Source organism: Eulemur rufifrons, chromosome 29 (assembly GCF_041146395.1).
Source record: "Eulemur rufifrons isolate Redbay chromosome 29, OSU_ERuf_1, whole genome shotgun sequence".
Taxonomy (NCBI): domain Eukaryota; kingdom Metazoa; phylum Chordata; class Mammalia; order Primates; family Lemuridae; genus Eulemur; species Eulemur rufifrons.
This window is the reverse complement of record NC_091011.1, coordinates 89,785,841-89,802,970: the sequence shown is the minus strand read 5'-3', so window position 1 is coordinate 89,802,970 and position 17,130 is coordinate 89,785,841. Positions and strand designations below refer to the sequence as shown.

General features: G+C 41.9%; 2 protein-coding genes across 2 annotated transcripts; both read left to right on the top strand.

The window, feature by feature from the left end:
- Positions 1 to 174: 174 nt before the first annotated feature.
- Positions 175 to 5,556, top strand: LOC138377102 (serine protease 58-like). Its single transcript, XM_069461814.1, has 4 exons — positions 175 to 278; positions 1,841 to 2,091; positions 4,852 to 4,988; positions 5,407 to 5,556. The coding sequence occupies exons 1-4, from the start codon at positions 190 to 192 to the stop codon at positions 5,554 to 5,556; spliced, it is 627 nt and encodes a 208-aa protein (XP_069317915.1). The 5' UTR covers positions 175 to 189.
- Positions 5,557 to 11,288: 5,732 nt separating this feature from the next.
- Positions 11,289 to 16,191, top strand: PRSS58 (serine protease 58). The gene is made up of 5 exons (XM_069461283.1): positions 11,289 to 11,328; positions 12,946 to 13,084; positions 13,308 to 13,564; positions 15,817 to 15,956; positions 16,042 to 16,191. The coding sequence occupies exons 1-5, from the start codon at positions 11,289 to 11,291 to the stop codon at positions 16,189 to 16,191; spliced, it is 726 nt and encodes a 241-aa protein (XP_069317384.1).
- Positions 16,192 to 17,130: the final 939 nt, after the last annotated feature.

Here is a 17,130-nt window from a genome sequence, read left to right as displayed (position 1 = left end):
ATGGCAGACATCAATAGTATCTTTGAAAACCTTAGGTTAAAGAGAACTACGCCAGCCAGTTCTAGCCTCTCAATCTCTGTCTCTCTTTCCACCTACGATCCCTTCATTCTTCCAGGAGCCGTTCTGTCCAAATTTTCCAAAATTCCTAAAGATAACTTGGACTTGGAAGAAGATTTTAATATTCCGTATATGGTGTATCTGCAGTCCAGCCCGGAACCCTGCGTGGGGTCTCTCATTCACCCCAAGTGGGTACTGACAGCCGCTCACTGCCGCCCGCCGTAAGTATACCTTCACTCGTGGGAGCTGGGACGGGTCTATTCGAATGAAAGCAGGTCTGGTGAAGCATCCCAGCAAGTTTTTAAGGAAATTAGAAGGCTCAGGAAAAGATAGAATCTTCTTCCAAATGGGGAATAGAATACACATTCGGGCAGTTTAAGAGGAGACCAACAGGAAGATGTCAGAAGACTCTCATGGGGAGTAACAATATTCATTTGTCAATACGTATTTAAACATTTACTAGAAAGTAAGGGCTGCTTAATACACTGAGAAAACGGCAAGGTGACAAGGTGGTAAAAAAGTTTTTCGTCATGGAGCTTATATTCCGGTAGAAGGAGTAAGCCAAAGCAAATAAACGGCTAAAAGTAAAGCACAAAAAGAACGGCAAGCTGTAACATAGGGGGATGAAATGAGATCTACTTTAGTTATGGTGGTCATGTTTATCCTCTTAAGAGGTGAGACCAACGGGAAGGGAAGGAGACAGCTAAATGAAGAAAGCCTAGGGGACACTCCAGGCCGAGGGAACAATATTCAGATAGTCCCTGAAGTAGCAAACATTTTAGGGTATTTGGGAAATCAGTGTTGGCTGAGTAGGGGGATGATCCTAGGATGAGGTTGAAGAGTTAGGTAAAAGCCATGTCATGCGGGTAACTGTAGAAGGATAAAGAGACACTGTACAATAAAAAGCCATCCCTTGCAAATCTCAGGGTTTCTGCTGTGTGTGAGACTGTGTTGTGTGACTAAGACCCGCTCACAATTTAAGGTGCATACAAGGGTCATATCAGACTCGGAACTCTCAGCCATCTGGTTGTTCAAAACAGTTCAGTTCAACACGATTGAACCTCTGCTCTGCGCAATATGGGAGATATCTAGGAGATAAAGACTGTTCAAGCTGTTCAAGTCCTTTCAGAATAGGAATTGGAAAATCAGGTATTCTTTCTCTCATCCACATCTAACACATGCACTGCTTTTGGCAGGAAATAGCTCTTGTAAATCTTACATGCCTGGACTCCTGGCGATGGAGGTGGTTGGTTCTGAATTTGTCCAGGGAATTTAATGCAAAATGGTAACTGGGAGTCCTGGCAGACGACTAATAGTCTTTCAAGTCTAAGATCAACGTAGGCAACACGTGGCAAATACAAATGCTACGGGCCTGAGAAGAGCTGCAGCAGGCTCAGGAATACTCAGAAACCGTGAGCACTACATACTTGCTCAAGGGTTGCTCGAGGCAGTGTAGTATAGACAAGGAGCTCTGGAATAACGATGGCAGTGCCATCTCTAATACCTGCTAGTTCAGATGATCTGAATCTTAATGATAATAACTAGACTCTACTGATGTGTTTTAGGTGCCTAGACACCATGTCAGGTTTTACCAAATCCATGTCTCTAATACAACAATCCTGTAAACTATATTTATTATTTTTCAGACAAGAGCAGGCAAATTTACTTCTCAGGTTAAGAAATAAAATTAAGATTATTGGAGAAGGCGGCCTGGAACATTTCTTGTAGTCTGGCGTTCTATGATTCTCTTCTTTCTCATCTCCCTGCCCTCTTTCTTCTGAAGTGTTAAAATCCGACTGGGAGTTTATCAACCCAGCACCAAAAATAAGCAGGAGCAGATACGAAATTACTCATTGACTGTGCCCCACCCCGACTTTGACGCACAAACTCTGGAAAATGACCTGATGATGATCAAATTGTCCGAGCCTGCTACAGTCAACAAAGTCGTGGGAACTATAGCCATAGCCTTGGAACCCATAACGTTTAATGAGTCCTGCTTTATCCCAACCTGGACCTGGAATGAAGATAAAAACCGTAAGTATTTGACCCTGAGTTCTTTATCCTGAGCAGGTTGGAACTTGGAAAAAAATGTGGTGGGATGTACTTGACAAAATAGGTGTATGAGGTATGGTTCCCTGACCTTAGAGGGAAGAGCCAGGACCTCATACTACCATGACTGCAGGTCAAAGATAATACTGAAAGAGACTGATAAGGGCAGCTACTATGACACCATCAAATGGAGCAGGCAGAAATTGTTATATCTCTGGAATACTCCAGACCAGATCCAGGGAACTGAATTGAAATAAAGGTGGGAAAATAGGAGTCTAGGATATGCACAAAGACAGTACCAAGGCATCAAGCAGGAGGGTGGCCTACTCATTGACAGTTGTTGAATACTCATCATGCAATTAATAAAAGAGAAGTGGGAAAAATAAAAACAAAATGTGATGTAGTGAGGTAACAGAGGAGGTTTCCCACTGCTGCCGCAGAGAAGCCAACATATGTGCAAAGACATGGTGATCCATTCCTTCTAGTGGATCCTGGGAGACAAGAGGATGGTTGAGTGAACCACCCGTCCTGTCACCAGAGCTGTTTCCCTGCAGCGAGGGCTACTCGTAGTACTGCTACACCTGAGTGTTCCTGCTCAGATCAGAGGTGGAGACTTGAGCGTCCGTAGGAAAATGGATTATTATGACATACTGTTGGTCTCTCTCTGGCCTGATAAGCGTCGTGGGGAAAATAGTCACAGCCCATGTTGTAGGCACACGTCTTCTCCCCCGAGAGCTATAACTGGGATGAGCAGAGAGACCTGGTCTCCGTGGGAACCTGTCTCATCAAGGGTGCTTTATTAAGAAAGCTGCTTTCTAATGCATTTGTTTGTTCCTGTTGGCTGTTACTTCATGCAGCTGTTAATAACTGCGATGCTCTCTTTAGGTATTGTCAAAGGATGAGGATACCACCTCTTGATATCTGAAATAAAATGATAAAGCTAAATCTATTGCTTGTTATACAAGGCAGAGCAATACTGACCAGGCATAGTCCCGCCAAGCAGAGCAGAGTACTGATTAGTATGTGGGGTTTGTGGGAAGTCTGGAGATGAGGGATTGGAGACCTTTCCAAGGTATAAGGGTTACATCATCTGTAGAGCCATGGTATGGATCTATTCAATTCTTCAGTGAGCTTGCTGTTGATTGGTTGGTGCTCTGAGATGTGTTTATAGGAGAATATCTGTCCCTGATTGGCTGATTTAAGAAGTGACAGCCAACATTGATTGATTGACTCGCAAAAGCTATGTTCACTCAGGCGCGTGGTCCTGGATCTATTAATCAGGGTTAAATCCTTCTCTGGCGGCTACAGAACAATCTGTTCTGTAAAAACAAATTAAAAAAAAGGGAACTTTTAAAATTGATCTGTTTTATAAAATCAAATAAAAAGCATACACTTTTATATTCTCAGTACTTTGCAACTTCAATTTTCAATTTAGAAGCAAAGCACCTGGACATCTAAGTGAATATATTTTCTGAATAAATTTCAACTTGTAAGATTTTTGTCCTTGACTTTATAAGTCTTATTCAAAGTAACTGCATCATACTTTACAAAAGTAATTAATTACATACCCTTTGAAAACAAAAATAAAACTATACAAAGGTTTTATTGTATAGGCTCTGCATGTCAGAATCATGGTGGCAAACTATACCTCTGCAAGCTCTCTGGTGCAGGGCTACCAATATTTATTAGGAATTCATTATTTCAAGTAACAAGTTACTTTATCCTAGCTTGTTACACATATTTTATATTAGCTTGAGCAATCTCTGGTCAATTTTAATTTTGTTTTTTTTTTTTTTTTTGAGACAGAGTCTCACTCTGTTGCCTGGGCTAGAGTGCTGTGGCGTCAGCCTAGCTCACAGCAACCTCAAACTCCTGGGCTCAAGCGATCCTTCTGTCTGAGCCTCCTGAGTAGCTGGGACTACAGGCATGTGCCACCATGCCTGGCTAATTTTTTCTGTATATTTTTAGTTGCCCAGCTAATTTATTTCTATTTTTAGTAGAGACGGGGTCTTGCTCTTGCTCAGGCTGGTCTCGAGCTCCTGATCTCGAGCGATCCTCCCGCCTCGGCCCCCGGAGTCCTGGGATTACAGGTGTGAGCCACCATGCCCGGCCTGGTCAATTTTTTGTTTTCTTCCTCCTTGCTACTCTCTACCAGAGATTAAAATTACATAATACCTTGGTTAGAGTTCCTGCATCCTGAAGATGATAGTATAATAACAATCACTATAATGGAGGTGAAAATATGACCACTTAGGGTAAAATATATATATATGCATACACACACATACAAATACTCATAAATAATCCATTTATAAATAGTCTAATTTAAAAAGAAGTTTTATACATACTAAAAATAGTTTCTGCCTTTATGATTAAATGCAATGAGGATAAAGTAGATGTTCAAAAGCAGTGGGGGCATGGTTCTCGAGACAATGGCTTTGTTACTGTCTCTTTCTCCTTGTGGTCAGTCATAATTTTCTTACAGTTTTTTCAAGGTTTCATCAATTATGCATAATACAGAAAGAACTGTAGATTGGATGCCTCGTGGAAGAGGATTTGTGAACCCACTTCTCCACATTCAGTAGAGATTACTGCACTAGGAACCCCAACAAGGACAGAATATCAGCTGCTAGCCAGGCTGAATATTCTCAGAAATTAATTTATTTACACAATAGAAGTTGATCACAAGAGCTCTTGTGATGAGGAGAGTAACTCTGAAGTTTAATTGTCTTCTCTTTCCCACAGTCAATGACCCTGACATCCTGACATGGATAAAGCAATACTCTCTTCCCTTTCACGACTGCCAGGATAGACTCCAGAATATACTGGCACTGACCGTCATGTGTGTGGGACAACCTCTAAGCACCATGTCTAAACATAAGGTATTCTCCCCTCCATCCAGGAGGACAGCATGGGGCATGTGGGTGAGAGGGGTGACAGTGGAGAATCAAAGGACACTCACCCAAAAAGTCCTCCCTAGAGAGAGGAGCAGAGAACTGAAGTCCCTTTCCCCTCCCTGCTCATCTCTGGGTTTGTAAACACTTTCCTTTCCCTCCTGTTACAGCAGGAGAGATTTGGGGTAGAAGGATCTGTCCTATTCCTGCTTGCACTCAGGTTGGGTGAAGCTTTAACCCAGAGAGGTGAGACTTATGTAGATGTGAAGAGAGGGTTTTCACCTCTCAAGAAAAATAAGTCCACACCCTTAGATGGTTTTGCTACTGTCATGTGCCACTTCTTGGGATTTACTCTTGTTCCATGAGGACAAAGCCTCATTGACCTCCTGATCTGTCTCTCTAAAAGGAAGTTTCAGCTGCTCCAGCCGTCTGCAGTGGCAGGTTACATGGCATCTTGTCCTGGGCAAAAGGAAGTGTCACCCTGGGAAGTGAAGGATTCTTCACAAGTGTTCACAACTATGGAAGATGGATCCTACAGATCATAGACACCCACTGAGGCGCCTCTGTCCCCCGTGCCCTCAGTGCCATCTCTCTGCATCATCTCTACACAGGATGCACAGTGGTTTTCATCTTTCTTATTCTTCAACAAAATCCAAAGAGAAAGGATCCAATAAAAACAACGCCACTAAGCACCCATGCCATGGTGCCTGCTGTCTCTACCATGCAAACTTTGAAAATGACAAGGAATTTAGCAACATCCCCACCATGCATTCATTCCTTTATTCATTCATTCAAAAATTATTGAACTGCCAGCTGCTTAGGAGGCACTGCATTTGCTAGGGACACGTGAGTGGGTACGACGTGACCTTTGCCGTCAGGTATCCAATTATAATACCTGTGACAACAGAGATGAGCAAGAAGCTCCACGAGAGAATAAGATACTAATAAAACACTCTGGGTGGTGGAGTCAGGACAGGTATCACCAAAGAGGCAGATGAGTCATGGGAGGAGACTGTAAAACTGAAGGCATAGTTTACTAAGGGGCAAAAAAGGCATATAATAGTGTGGCATGTTCTGGAGAATATATGTAAACAAGTAATACTAGAGGGTAGAAAATAATTTGTAGAGGAGAAAGAATGTAACAAAAAATGAGTTTTATACAGGAAGCCAAACTCAGGGTGATGCAGGGCCTGCCCTGCCCTAGAAAGGAATCCAGATGATCTCTTAGGCATTGGAGGCGGTGTCGTCAAAGCCTTCCTAGTAAACACAACATTGTCAGATTTCTGAATTGAGAGATGCTAAAGAAGCAACCTCTGTAAGATCTGGATCTACTGCCTGTGGGAAGAAAAAGAAAGGGAGGTGTCAGGGATAACTCCAAAGTTTCTGACTTGGACAACTGTGTAGACAGGGATTGTAACAGAGAATCCGAGGATAATCAGTGCATTTGTGCACCAGGCACTGAGGAGAGGTGCCACCTGCCATATCTGAGATCCTGGAAGGACGTACAGGTGGCGATCTCTAGCAGGCAGCTGGAGTCAAGGATCTGGAGCTCAGAGGCTATCTGGGGAGTAACTGAGAAGTAGGAGTCCCCCACTGACTGGTTAGCTGCAGGCTTCGGGAGGGCTCTCTGCTACTGGGAACAGCTGTGCGTTCCGCATGGAGCTGTGCAGCATCCCAGACCCACTGTCCAAGATACTGAAAAACAAAGACAGTTAAGGACTCTGAGTGACCCACAAGTTGGGGGTTTGAATGATATATGAGGACCATGGAGCGACATGTAGGAGAGGGTCAATATGACGTGGGGAGCTTCTGTTCTAAAGAGCATAAATGGACAGACAGGACCAGTGAGATGGAGCTAGAAACTGGCTAGGGAAGGCGTGAGGAGGTTTGGGGACATCCCAAGTGAGACGCAGTGAATCCAGGATATCTGTTAAGGCTGCAGAGGTGGGTTGGTTTTTGGACATTGATATACTCTGAGCCTGGATGTATTTTCTCTTCTCCTAAAGCAAAAATAAATTTAAAAATAAATAAAATAAAAACAGAGCTTGGCTGTGGCTAAGACCTGCAGCTTGTTCTGACCCATATGCAAAAATTGTCTCTGTTCTCAAAACCAGACGCTGAGGCCGTGTAATTCAAATGTGCCTCGATTCCCAGTAGTCTGCGGCCCCATCCACACTGCAGGCCCCGCGTTTGCTGGTCTTGCAGCCACATGCTCATGCCCCCTTCCTGTCTCCGAGTCCCTGCCCCGTTAATGAATCACATCTGTACTTGTGCCAGAGTTTTTTATAAAGTGCCCAGCTGATCACTTCTTGTAATTCTCGGTTTGTGTCTTCAGCACTTACTGACCATCCCACGCCATCCAAGTCAGTGGTCTGTGTAATTCTCCACAGTAGCGATTTCAGACCCCCTCCTCTCTCCTCAGACTTTCAGTGCTCACTTCCGGCAGATGACCTCTGGCGGAGGAGTAGAGGGAGGTTGAAACCATCAAGCCACTCTGCTCAACCTGCCATCGCCAAACGTGGAAACATCTATTTTTTTCCTCCTTCCTTTTTTTCTATTCACCGTTTCTGCTACAGTGGAAAAGAGGGCTCTACATCCACTTGTGACGTGGTGACATGGACCCCATGCCCCTGACTTCCTCATGAACTTGCTCTGTTGCTTCTCTCTACTTCCTTGTATTTCCAGTTTCCCTATCTATTGCTTCTTCCTGTCATCATTTAAGCATATCTCACCTCGATCATCTAAAAACAGAACTCAGGGACGCTGCCTCGAGCCACTCTCTGGTTGCCTCCCCGTCTCCTTGGCAGGCAGTTCTTACGGGACAACTCTTGAAAGGTCTGTTCTGTAGGATCCTCCTGTTGGCGTCTCCTTGCAGGCCTCTCTCCTCAATTCTACTCATCCTTCAAGGCTCAAGGAGGTCTTCTGTCCCTTACGTTAGGGCCCCTCCTGCATGTTTCTTTACCTCCCACATTGTGACATTCATCATGGTAACTTGTGTTACATGTCTTCTTCATGAGACTTTAGGATGTCTGAGAACAAGATTCTCATCTCCCTTACCATGAAATCATAAGTGCCAGCACACAGAGTGCATTTGTATTAGTTTTCTATTGCTGTGTAAAAGCATCACCACAAATTTAATGGCTTCAAACAGTATACATTTATCATCTCACAGTTTCCATGGATGAAGAGTCCAGGCAGAACTTGGGTCCCCTCCTTAGAGTCTAACAAGGCAGCAAGGGCAGAATCTGCTCTGGCACTTATTCAGGTTGTTGGCAGAATCCATTTCCTTATGTTTATGTAGTACAGGGCCTGGATTTTTGCTCGCTGTCAGCTGAAAGCTGCTCTCAGGTCCTCAGACTGTCCTTGGTCATAGAGGCTGCCAACACCTGGGCCTGCTCAACACACCTGCTACCTCACCAAACCAGCAGAGAGAATCTCTCTGGTGCATGCTAGAGAGAGAGAGAGAGAGAGAGAGAGAGAGAGAATATGCTGTTATATAGTAACATAATCATGTAGGTGACACTCCATTAATCTTAGCCACATTCTACTAGTTAGAAGCAAGTCAGAGTCCTGCCCACATTCAAGAGAAAGCGATTCCATGGGGCAGAGACATAGGGCCTGTGGTCTGTCTCTATCACACTCAATGGGTTTTTGTCAAATAACAGAATTCTTGGCTTGTTAACTCCTACCTGATGAAGACTTAGTGAGTCTGACCTATGCAAGGCTTACAGGGTGAGCCTTCATCACTGGATTCCTCTTTATTTCTTCACCTAGCTCCTAACACTCCCCACCTGTACCGGGGTGTAGTTCCACAAACACACTGTGTCCTTTTGTGTCTTCTTGCTGTGACTGAAGCTCTTCCCTCTCCTTGGATTATTTTATTCTCTCCTTTTAACCCCGAGAGCTCCCTCCTTGCCTCTAAGCCCCAGGTCAAGGGCAATGCCTGGGTACTCCTTTCTATACTGAAAAGCATCTTGAACCCTGAGGCACGTACCTCAAATTTTAAATTTTTCCCCATCATATTATTATGAAAATTTTCAAGCATGCAACAAAGCTGAAAGTATTTTACAGTGCGCACATGCATGCCCACCACTTAGATTCCACCACTGAGAAATCTGTTTTTAACTGACACTTTGCAGGAGTGTGGTACATTTGTTGCAGTTGATGAACAAGTATTAGCATGTTATTATCAGCTAATGTCCACAGTTTATGCTAGGGTTTACTCTTTATGTTATACAATTTTATGGGTTTTGACAGATGTATAATGTCCTGTGTCCACCCTTCCAGTATCATATAAAATAATTTTATTGCCCTAAAAATCCCCTGGGCTCCACCTATTCATCCCTCTCTCCTCCCCAAATCCTGGCAATCATTGTTCATTTTACTATCTCTATAGTTTTGTCTTATCCACAATGTCATACAATTGGAATTAGAGAGTATATAATATTTTCAGACTAGATGCTTGTGCTTAGCAATACATATTTAAGTTTTCTCCATGTCTTTTCATGACTTGATGGCTCATTTTTTTTTAAATCTTAAAATCTCTGAATAGTATTTCATTATATGGATGTGTCATACTTTGTTTATCCATTTACCTATTGAAGGACATCTTGGTTTCCCCCAAGATTTAGCAATTATGAATAAAACTGCCATAGACATTAATGTGTAGGCTTTTTTTGTGGACATATGTTTTCAAATCATTTGGGTAAATACCAGTCTGATTGCTGGATCATATGGTAAGGCTATGTTTAGCTTTGTAAGAAACTTCCAAACTACTTTATAAAGCAACTGTACCGTTTTGCACTCCCATTAGCAATAAATTCCTACCGGCATCAGTTCCTGATGCTCCACATCCTTGATAGCATCTGTGGTTGTCAGTGTTTTGGATTTTAGCCATTCTTCTAGGTGTATAGTGGCATCTCGTTGTTGTTTTAACTTGTAATTCCCAATGACATCTTATAATGAGAATCTGTCCACATGCTGTTTGCCATCTGTACATCTTCCCTGGTGTTATAGACTGAATTGCCCCCCACCCTCATAGCAAAATTCATATCTTTGAAAATCTAAACCCCAATGTGATTATATTAGGATATGGGGCCTTTACCAAAGTAATTAAGGTTAAATGAGCCTAGAAGAGTGAGCCCTTGATCTGATAGGATTAGTGTCCTTATAAGGTGATTCCAGAGAACTCAGTCTCTCTCTCTTTTTCTGTGCGTGTGCAGACGAAAGGCCATGTGTGGACACAAGAAGGTGGCCTTCACAAGTTGGGAAGAGAGCTCTTACCAGAAACTGAGTTTGCCAATGCTTTGACCATGGAATCTAATCTACAGAACCATGAGAAAATAGCTATATGTTGCTTCAGCCACTCAGATCATGGTCTTTTGTTATGGCAGCCCAAGAGGACTAAAACATTTGGTAAGGTATCTGTGCAGGTCTTTGGCCCACTTATAAAGTTGTGTTGTTCATTTTCTTATTGTTGAGTTTTAATATTTCCTTATATATAAATTCTTTAGCAGATATGTGTTTTGCAAATATTTTCGCCTAGTCTGTGGCATACCTTGAATATTTTGTTTTGTAACTGTCTGCTTAAATATCTATCATTCTCACTAGTCCATAAGCTCTTTGAAGGCAGGAATGGTGTCTTTAAATTCAGGCATCCCCCACAGCAAGCACAGGTCCTAGCACCAGTTAGACACAGCATATAAATTATTTTTTGGCTGGTTCAATGAATAAATGGATGAATGGTGACATGAAGGAAAGGACTAATGTATTTCAAAGAGGAGTTCAGTGTCAGGCAGAGGGTTGGGTTATGTCCGCTGGAGAAAAATGCCGGCATCACACAAGCGAGGGTGCGCATCACACAGACAGGAGGGGCAGTCTCCTACACACAGCTCAGCGAGGGACCTGGCGTCACAGCTTGACAAACAGGAGACCCGAGAGGAGGAGGCTGTGGAGACATTGTAAACTTCTGCTTCTCTCAGGTTAGGTACTTTCTTCCCTGAGGAGGGAGGGCAGAATTCGAAGTTCCAGAACCATTTTCTACTGTGTCAGGGACGGAGTCCCCTGACCTCTGTTCTTATCCCTCTGACAGCTGACTCCACCCCCTACTCTGGCTGATGGGCACCTTTTCTAAAACTGAACCCTGACACTGAAAGAATTCGAATGACACTTTTTTCCACCCCTAGAAGCTCGTCTCACCTTATCTTACTTAGTCCTTTCCCCACGCTCCTCTCCATGATTTCCAGAAATCCTGAGCTGAAGCTCCTTGGAAAGGCCTCCAACATCATCATGAAGTTCCTCCCCCTCTGGGCTCTCCTGAGCCTGCCTGGTGAGTGTCTGCATGTTTGTCTCTCTGCTTGCCAAAGAGAAACCCTGGGGGAGCATGAAAGTTGGGGGAAGGCCAGAGGCACCATCCTGGACTTCAAGTGTAGCATTGGTTCTCTGTCCCTCACCACTGCCACTGTCCCTGCCACGCTTCTTCCTGTGACAGAGCCTCCCTGCCCCACCTCAGGCGGATTGCTTGTGTGCTTTTGGGGGAGGCATGGGCATTGACACCCTCATACCGGACCCACTCCTGTCTGATTGACGCTCTGCACAACAGCAGGCACGGCCACATGTTGGAGAGTTAGATATCTCCTGGCATGGTTCCGGTTACTCAGCAAGAACCTTGGAGTTGGTCATAAATCCTCTTTCTCTCACACCCCACATTCATTCTGTTAGGAAAATCTTTCTGGCTTTTATCTTCTAAGCCTATCCCAAATGCAATCACATCTCACCACCTCTACCACTCACTGTGGTCCAAGCCATCATCTCTTGCCTGCATTATCAAATGAATCTCCTAGCAAGCCCCTCTGCTTCGATTTTGCTACACTCTACAAGTGTAGAGTAAGGAAACTGTCCTCATTCCTTAGTACAAAACGCTGAAGTTGTTCCACGTCGTATTCCGAAGACAAATCCGAGTTCTTATAATGCTCTACAAAATCCTCTATTACCTGGGTGGCCCCTGTCCTGCTCTGCTCCCTTTCACTCACGCCAGGTCAGCCACCTGGCCTCTGAAATATGACTCAAACAGGCCTAGGACTCTTGCTCCAACTGTTTTCTCCGCCTGGGGTTCCTTACCCCAGGCACCTACCTGACCATTGAACTTCCCTGACCTCACGTTACTGTTCAGCATCACCGTGAGGTTTGCCCTGACTGCTGATGTGAGACTGCACGGGGCCTCACCGCACACATGTGCACATGCATCCTGGTAATACCTTTCCCTCTACTCTCTTCCCCCCCCCCCACCCGTAACAGTGATCACCATCAAACATACTATATAGTTTAGCTGTGTATTGCGTTAATTGTTATGGAACGTCTCCACTCACTGGAATATATGAGAGCAGAGACACCTGTTTTGTTCGCTAGATAGCCCAAGTCCCTACAACAGCACCTGGCTCATACTAGGTGCTTAGTGGCTTTTTTGTTGAGTGAATGGATGATTTCCCTCCTCCTCAGACTACATTAGCATTTGGTTGGTTCTTGTAATGGCACTTATATCATTCTGCCTTGCGCTGTTGTGGGACAAAAAGATAATATTTGTCACAGCATTCTAAAATTGGCAAAAATTGTAAAAAAAAAAAAAAAAAAGAAGAAGAAGAATTGATTTAACATAGAACCCGCTGCATTGCGGAAAGTAGTTTTTAAAAGTTTATATTTTAATTTGAAGAATATTTATTGCCCATTTAAAAGGCAAATACCTTTTACTTTTTGAAACAGATGTGTTTCTACCATTTTTCATTTTCTTCATGTTTTAAAACAAGGTCACTTTATAGATTTAGTTTACAGACAAAGGTGCTGGAGAAAAGGGCAGGGGAAACTTGGACTGTATTAAATGGCTTGACTTTAGCTTTTCTAATGATGACTAAGTAACCTCAGAACTGCTTGTCCATGCCTTCATTTTCAGTTGTTTTGGCCTTCAATCCAGATTACATGCTTGCCGACACTCCCCCCTACTTGGTCTACCTGAAATCCGATTACCTGCCCTGCGCTGGAGCCCTGATCCACCCTCTGTGGGTGGTCACAGCTGCACACTGCAACTTGCCGTGAGTGACAAGCCCCCAAAGCCACTTTACTCTTTGGGTTCTCATGTTGGGCACAGACCTTAATCCCTGCCTGAGACCATCTCCCAATTAAATGGAATTAGGAAAGTCTCTGGAGCATGTTCAAGGGTAGACTAAAAAGTCTGTGGGAAGGAATAATAAAGGCCCATGAGGATGGGGAAGCCATCTATGTTAAATCTTCTCATTAATGTCCATATTGTTCCAGAAAGCTTCGGTTGATATTTGGAGTTACAATCCCATCAGACCTCAGTGAAAGCCACCTGCAGGTGCTTGACTATGAGAAGCTGATTTATCATCCACAGTTCTCAGTCACCTCTATTGACTATGACATCATGTTAATAAAGCTGCAAAGAGAAGTTGAACTCAATGACTATGTGAAACTGATCGACCTGCCCTCCCACCCTGTCCCTGTGAACAGTATGTGCAATGTTTCCACCTGGAGCTACAACATATGTGATATATGTGAGTTCAAGATACATGTGATGTCTGTTGACTTCAGGACAACATTCTTCTGTCAGAATCAGGCATGCTTCTATACCTTCTCTACTCCTGGCTTTTGCAATTCTGCCCACTGAGGCTTTCTTCTAACCTCTTATTTATTATTTTCCTCTCCTTTCCTTTTCCTTATACCTCACTGAAGGAGTCCTTCAAAGTTTTTTTTTTTTTTTTTTTTTTTTACCCATTGTATCATTCTATTATCTTTACTTTCTTATATGATAGAAGTGGATTTAGTGGAAAGAAAACATCTGTATTCTAACCCTAATTTGCTATATGACCCCAGGTCATTTCACCTTGGAGCCTCTATTTCCTTAACTCTAAATAAAATTTTAAAAAACAATAAAATAAAATAAAATGGGACAGAACACTATACAGGATGTTTTCAAACCATTTCAGGCAATAAAGCAACTTAAATCCTCGAAATGTCACATAGTAAATATTAATGTGTTAAACATAAGATAAATTCATAATATTGTGTTAAATCAGATGAAACTACCTTACAAAAGATTGTCATAGAAATACACACTTAAAACCTTAAGAAAAATATTTCTGAAAGAAACATTTTTAACTGATAGCATTCTAAACATTCACTCATTTTTTCCAGAAAATTGACAGAAGGCTACCATTATTTTTGTTAGTAGAAGTCCTCTGTACATAATCTGAAACTACTAAATGAAATATTCTATCTAAGCTTTCTTTTATGTCTCATACTTCAGATTCCATGAAAAAACTAAGCAAGTTAGAGCGTCTTTCTGTTTTCTAAGTTGTATTCCCATCTGCCTGCTACTCCATCCCAAAATTTTCATGCAAATACTAATTAATTGTCTGTATCTGTTAATTAAGATAGTAGTGAGTCCTGGAGAAGGAGAGTTGATTACCTATAAGCAAAATATAACGATGACATAGTCCCTTGCAAAGAATTACTAATGCAACTTTACTCATGAGTAAGTTTATTTGAGTATGTATAATAAACGTCATATACTAGACACCATAGTATGGAAAGGAGATTCATTTTAAACAAGTGTGTCAGATTATATTCATTCACCGATCTCTATTTTCTTCTTATAGAAGCCAAGGGGAGTTATACACTTATTCTAACATTGTTGCCATTACTCAATCCTTTTTAAACTGCACTTTAGTAAATGCTTTCTGACTTTGGGCATATTTTCTTGAATATATCGAGAACTAGAAATTATTTGTCCTTTGAGAGTAAATTTGATTTTTGGAAGTAGCCAAATGTCCTTCTGGTGAGCAGTATGTTTGATTCATCTGGGTTATGTCACTTGGGTCAAAAAAACATATGGTTACCCAAAAAAATGCAGCTTATTTTGACCTGGTTTATGAAGTAGTTAAGTAAGCATTCCCTAAGGAAGTATCCCCACAAGAAAGATGGAACCATGAAATTATCATTGGATTAGAAAATAAAGCAAAGTATCTCAAACATTTTCTTTTCAAGAATTAATGTCTTATTTTCAAATAAAGACGTTAAGGTAAATACACATCTCCATTAAAAAAAAAAATCTCAAAATATAATACTTCTTCCCAAAGAATAATCCTTGGCAGGAGTACCTACCACATATACAGGTGCTACTTTCTTCTTATTGTTCTCGGTTTGTTTCAGATTGAAGAAACTTTGTTATGAATGTGCACGATTCACAGTATTTGTGGACCATCTATATAAAGGAAAGAATTTGAATTAGGAATCAGAAAACTCAGTTTTAAATCCCAGTTTTACCGCTTACTAGTCATCTAAGTTTAAGAAAATTACTCGTAGAGATATTTTTAAGCAGACACTTGGTTGTGTTTTGACCTGACGGATGAGAAACTGGGCTAGATATGTCTAAATTCCTTCAAATTCTAAGAATTCCATCTCAGAGGACACCCTTTAAATGTTTAAAATTCCAGAATATTTTAAAACAATTTGTTTCATTTCATTGTAGGGATGTGTCATATTTTCATCTGACTTCCAAGAATTTAATCACTTGTACAAGTAGACAAACATTTGCATCATGAGAAATTGTTAGTCTGATAATCTCCTGTACCCAGGCTGTCCTCACTGCTGCAGTTCTGATTTCTCTCAGTGTTTGATCTCTTTTTCTGTCTGATGGTAGAAGGAGAAATATGTTTTTTTTTTAAGAAAACGTATTCATGGTTTAAGAATAAAAAGGCTTGATACTTAAGAAAACACTTAAGTTTCACTTCTCTCTTTGCTTTAGCCAAGGAGCCTGATTTACTGCAAACTGTGGAAGTCTCTGTAATCTCCCAAAGTGAATGTCGGGATGCCTATAAAACCTACAACATCAGGGACAACATGATGTGCATGGGAATCGTGCCAGGAAGGAGGCAACCCTGCAGGGTAACATACTCTCAATGCCTTCATTTCCCCATTTTACTCCTTTCATCTTGCCAGAAAGATAACCCGGTTTCCTTTTCTCTGGCAGGAAGTCTCAGCTGCCCTGGCAGTCTGCAATGGGATACTTCAAGGGATCATGTCTTTTGCAGATGGATGTATTTTGAGAGCTGATGTTGGCATCTATGCCCAACTCTTTAACTATGTACACTGGATTGAAAATGTAATCCAAAACAACTGAGGCAGGAGTTCTGGACCATGTGGCACGACATTTCCAATGTCTAGCCTCAGAATTAAATCCAAATTGACTCCTTGAATTGCGCTGCGCTCACCTGTCTTACTTCTACTAAACAGAAAGGGTGCTTGAGCAGTTATTTGTACATATCTTCACTGCGACTATTCATAACAGCACTTCTTCCTCTATAGATGAGGATGAAAGACTCAAAATACCTTAGGCTGTTGAAGTTTATGAAGTAGGGATTATGTTCTCTCTAACAAATTGATAATTGACTTATTGAAAAAAGGCCACTCCATAGCCATTTGGGGCACCAAAACACCTATCAAACACACCAAATTAGACAACATGCGCTTTGGGTAAGTAAAAGGAAGTCTGACGAAGAGTGACTAAACGAAAGTATAGGTGAGGGGAGGTAATGCACTTAGTTTCTCCTTGCCCAGCTCTCAACTACCTCATAGATAGATTCTGGTCATTCATTTTGCAGGATTCTGGATGTTTACTTGAGACATGAGAAGTTAACACAATGGTCAAGGTCAAAACAAACACCACATGTACTCAATACTAAATTGGAACTAATTGATTGACACTTATGTGCACATATGGAAATAAAACTCAAGGGAAATCAAGTGTGGGGGGGGGAGGAGATGGTTAAATTCACACCTAAGGGGTATAGTGCACACTAACCGGCTGAAGGGCACACTTATAATTTTGACTCAAACTGTACAAGAGCAAATTATGTAACCAAAATGTGTGTATTTCTGTAAAATTCTGGAAAAAAAAAAAGTATTGGGACGTATGACCTAGCAGATAAACAGGGAATCCAGGACAGACTTTCCTAATACACGTTTGCCCTTTATATTATGCCAGTTGTCCAGGAACTCCATTTCCTCACTCCACCATTTTCCTTTCTTCCTTCATTCTCTTTTTATCTTATCTGTGCTG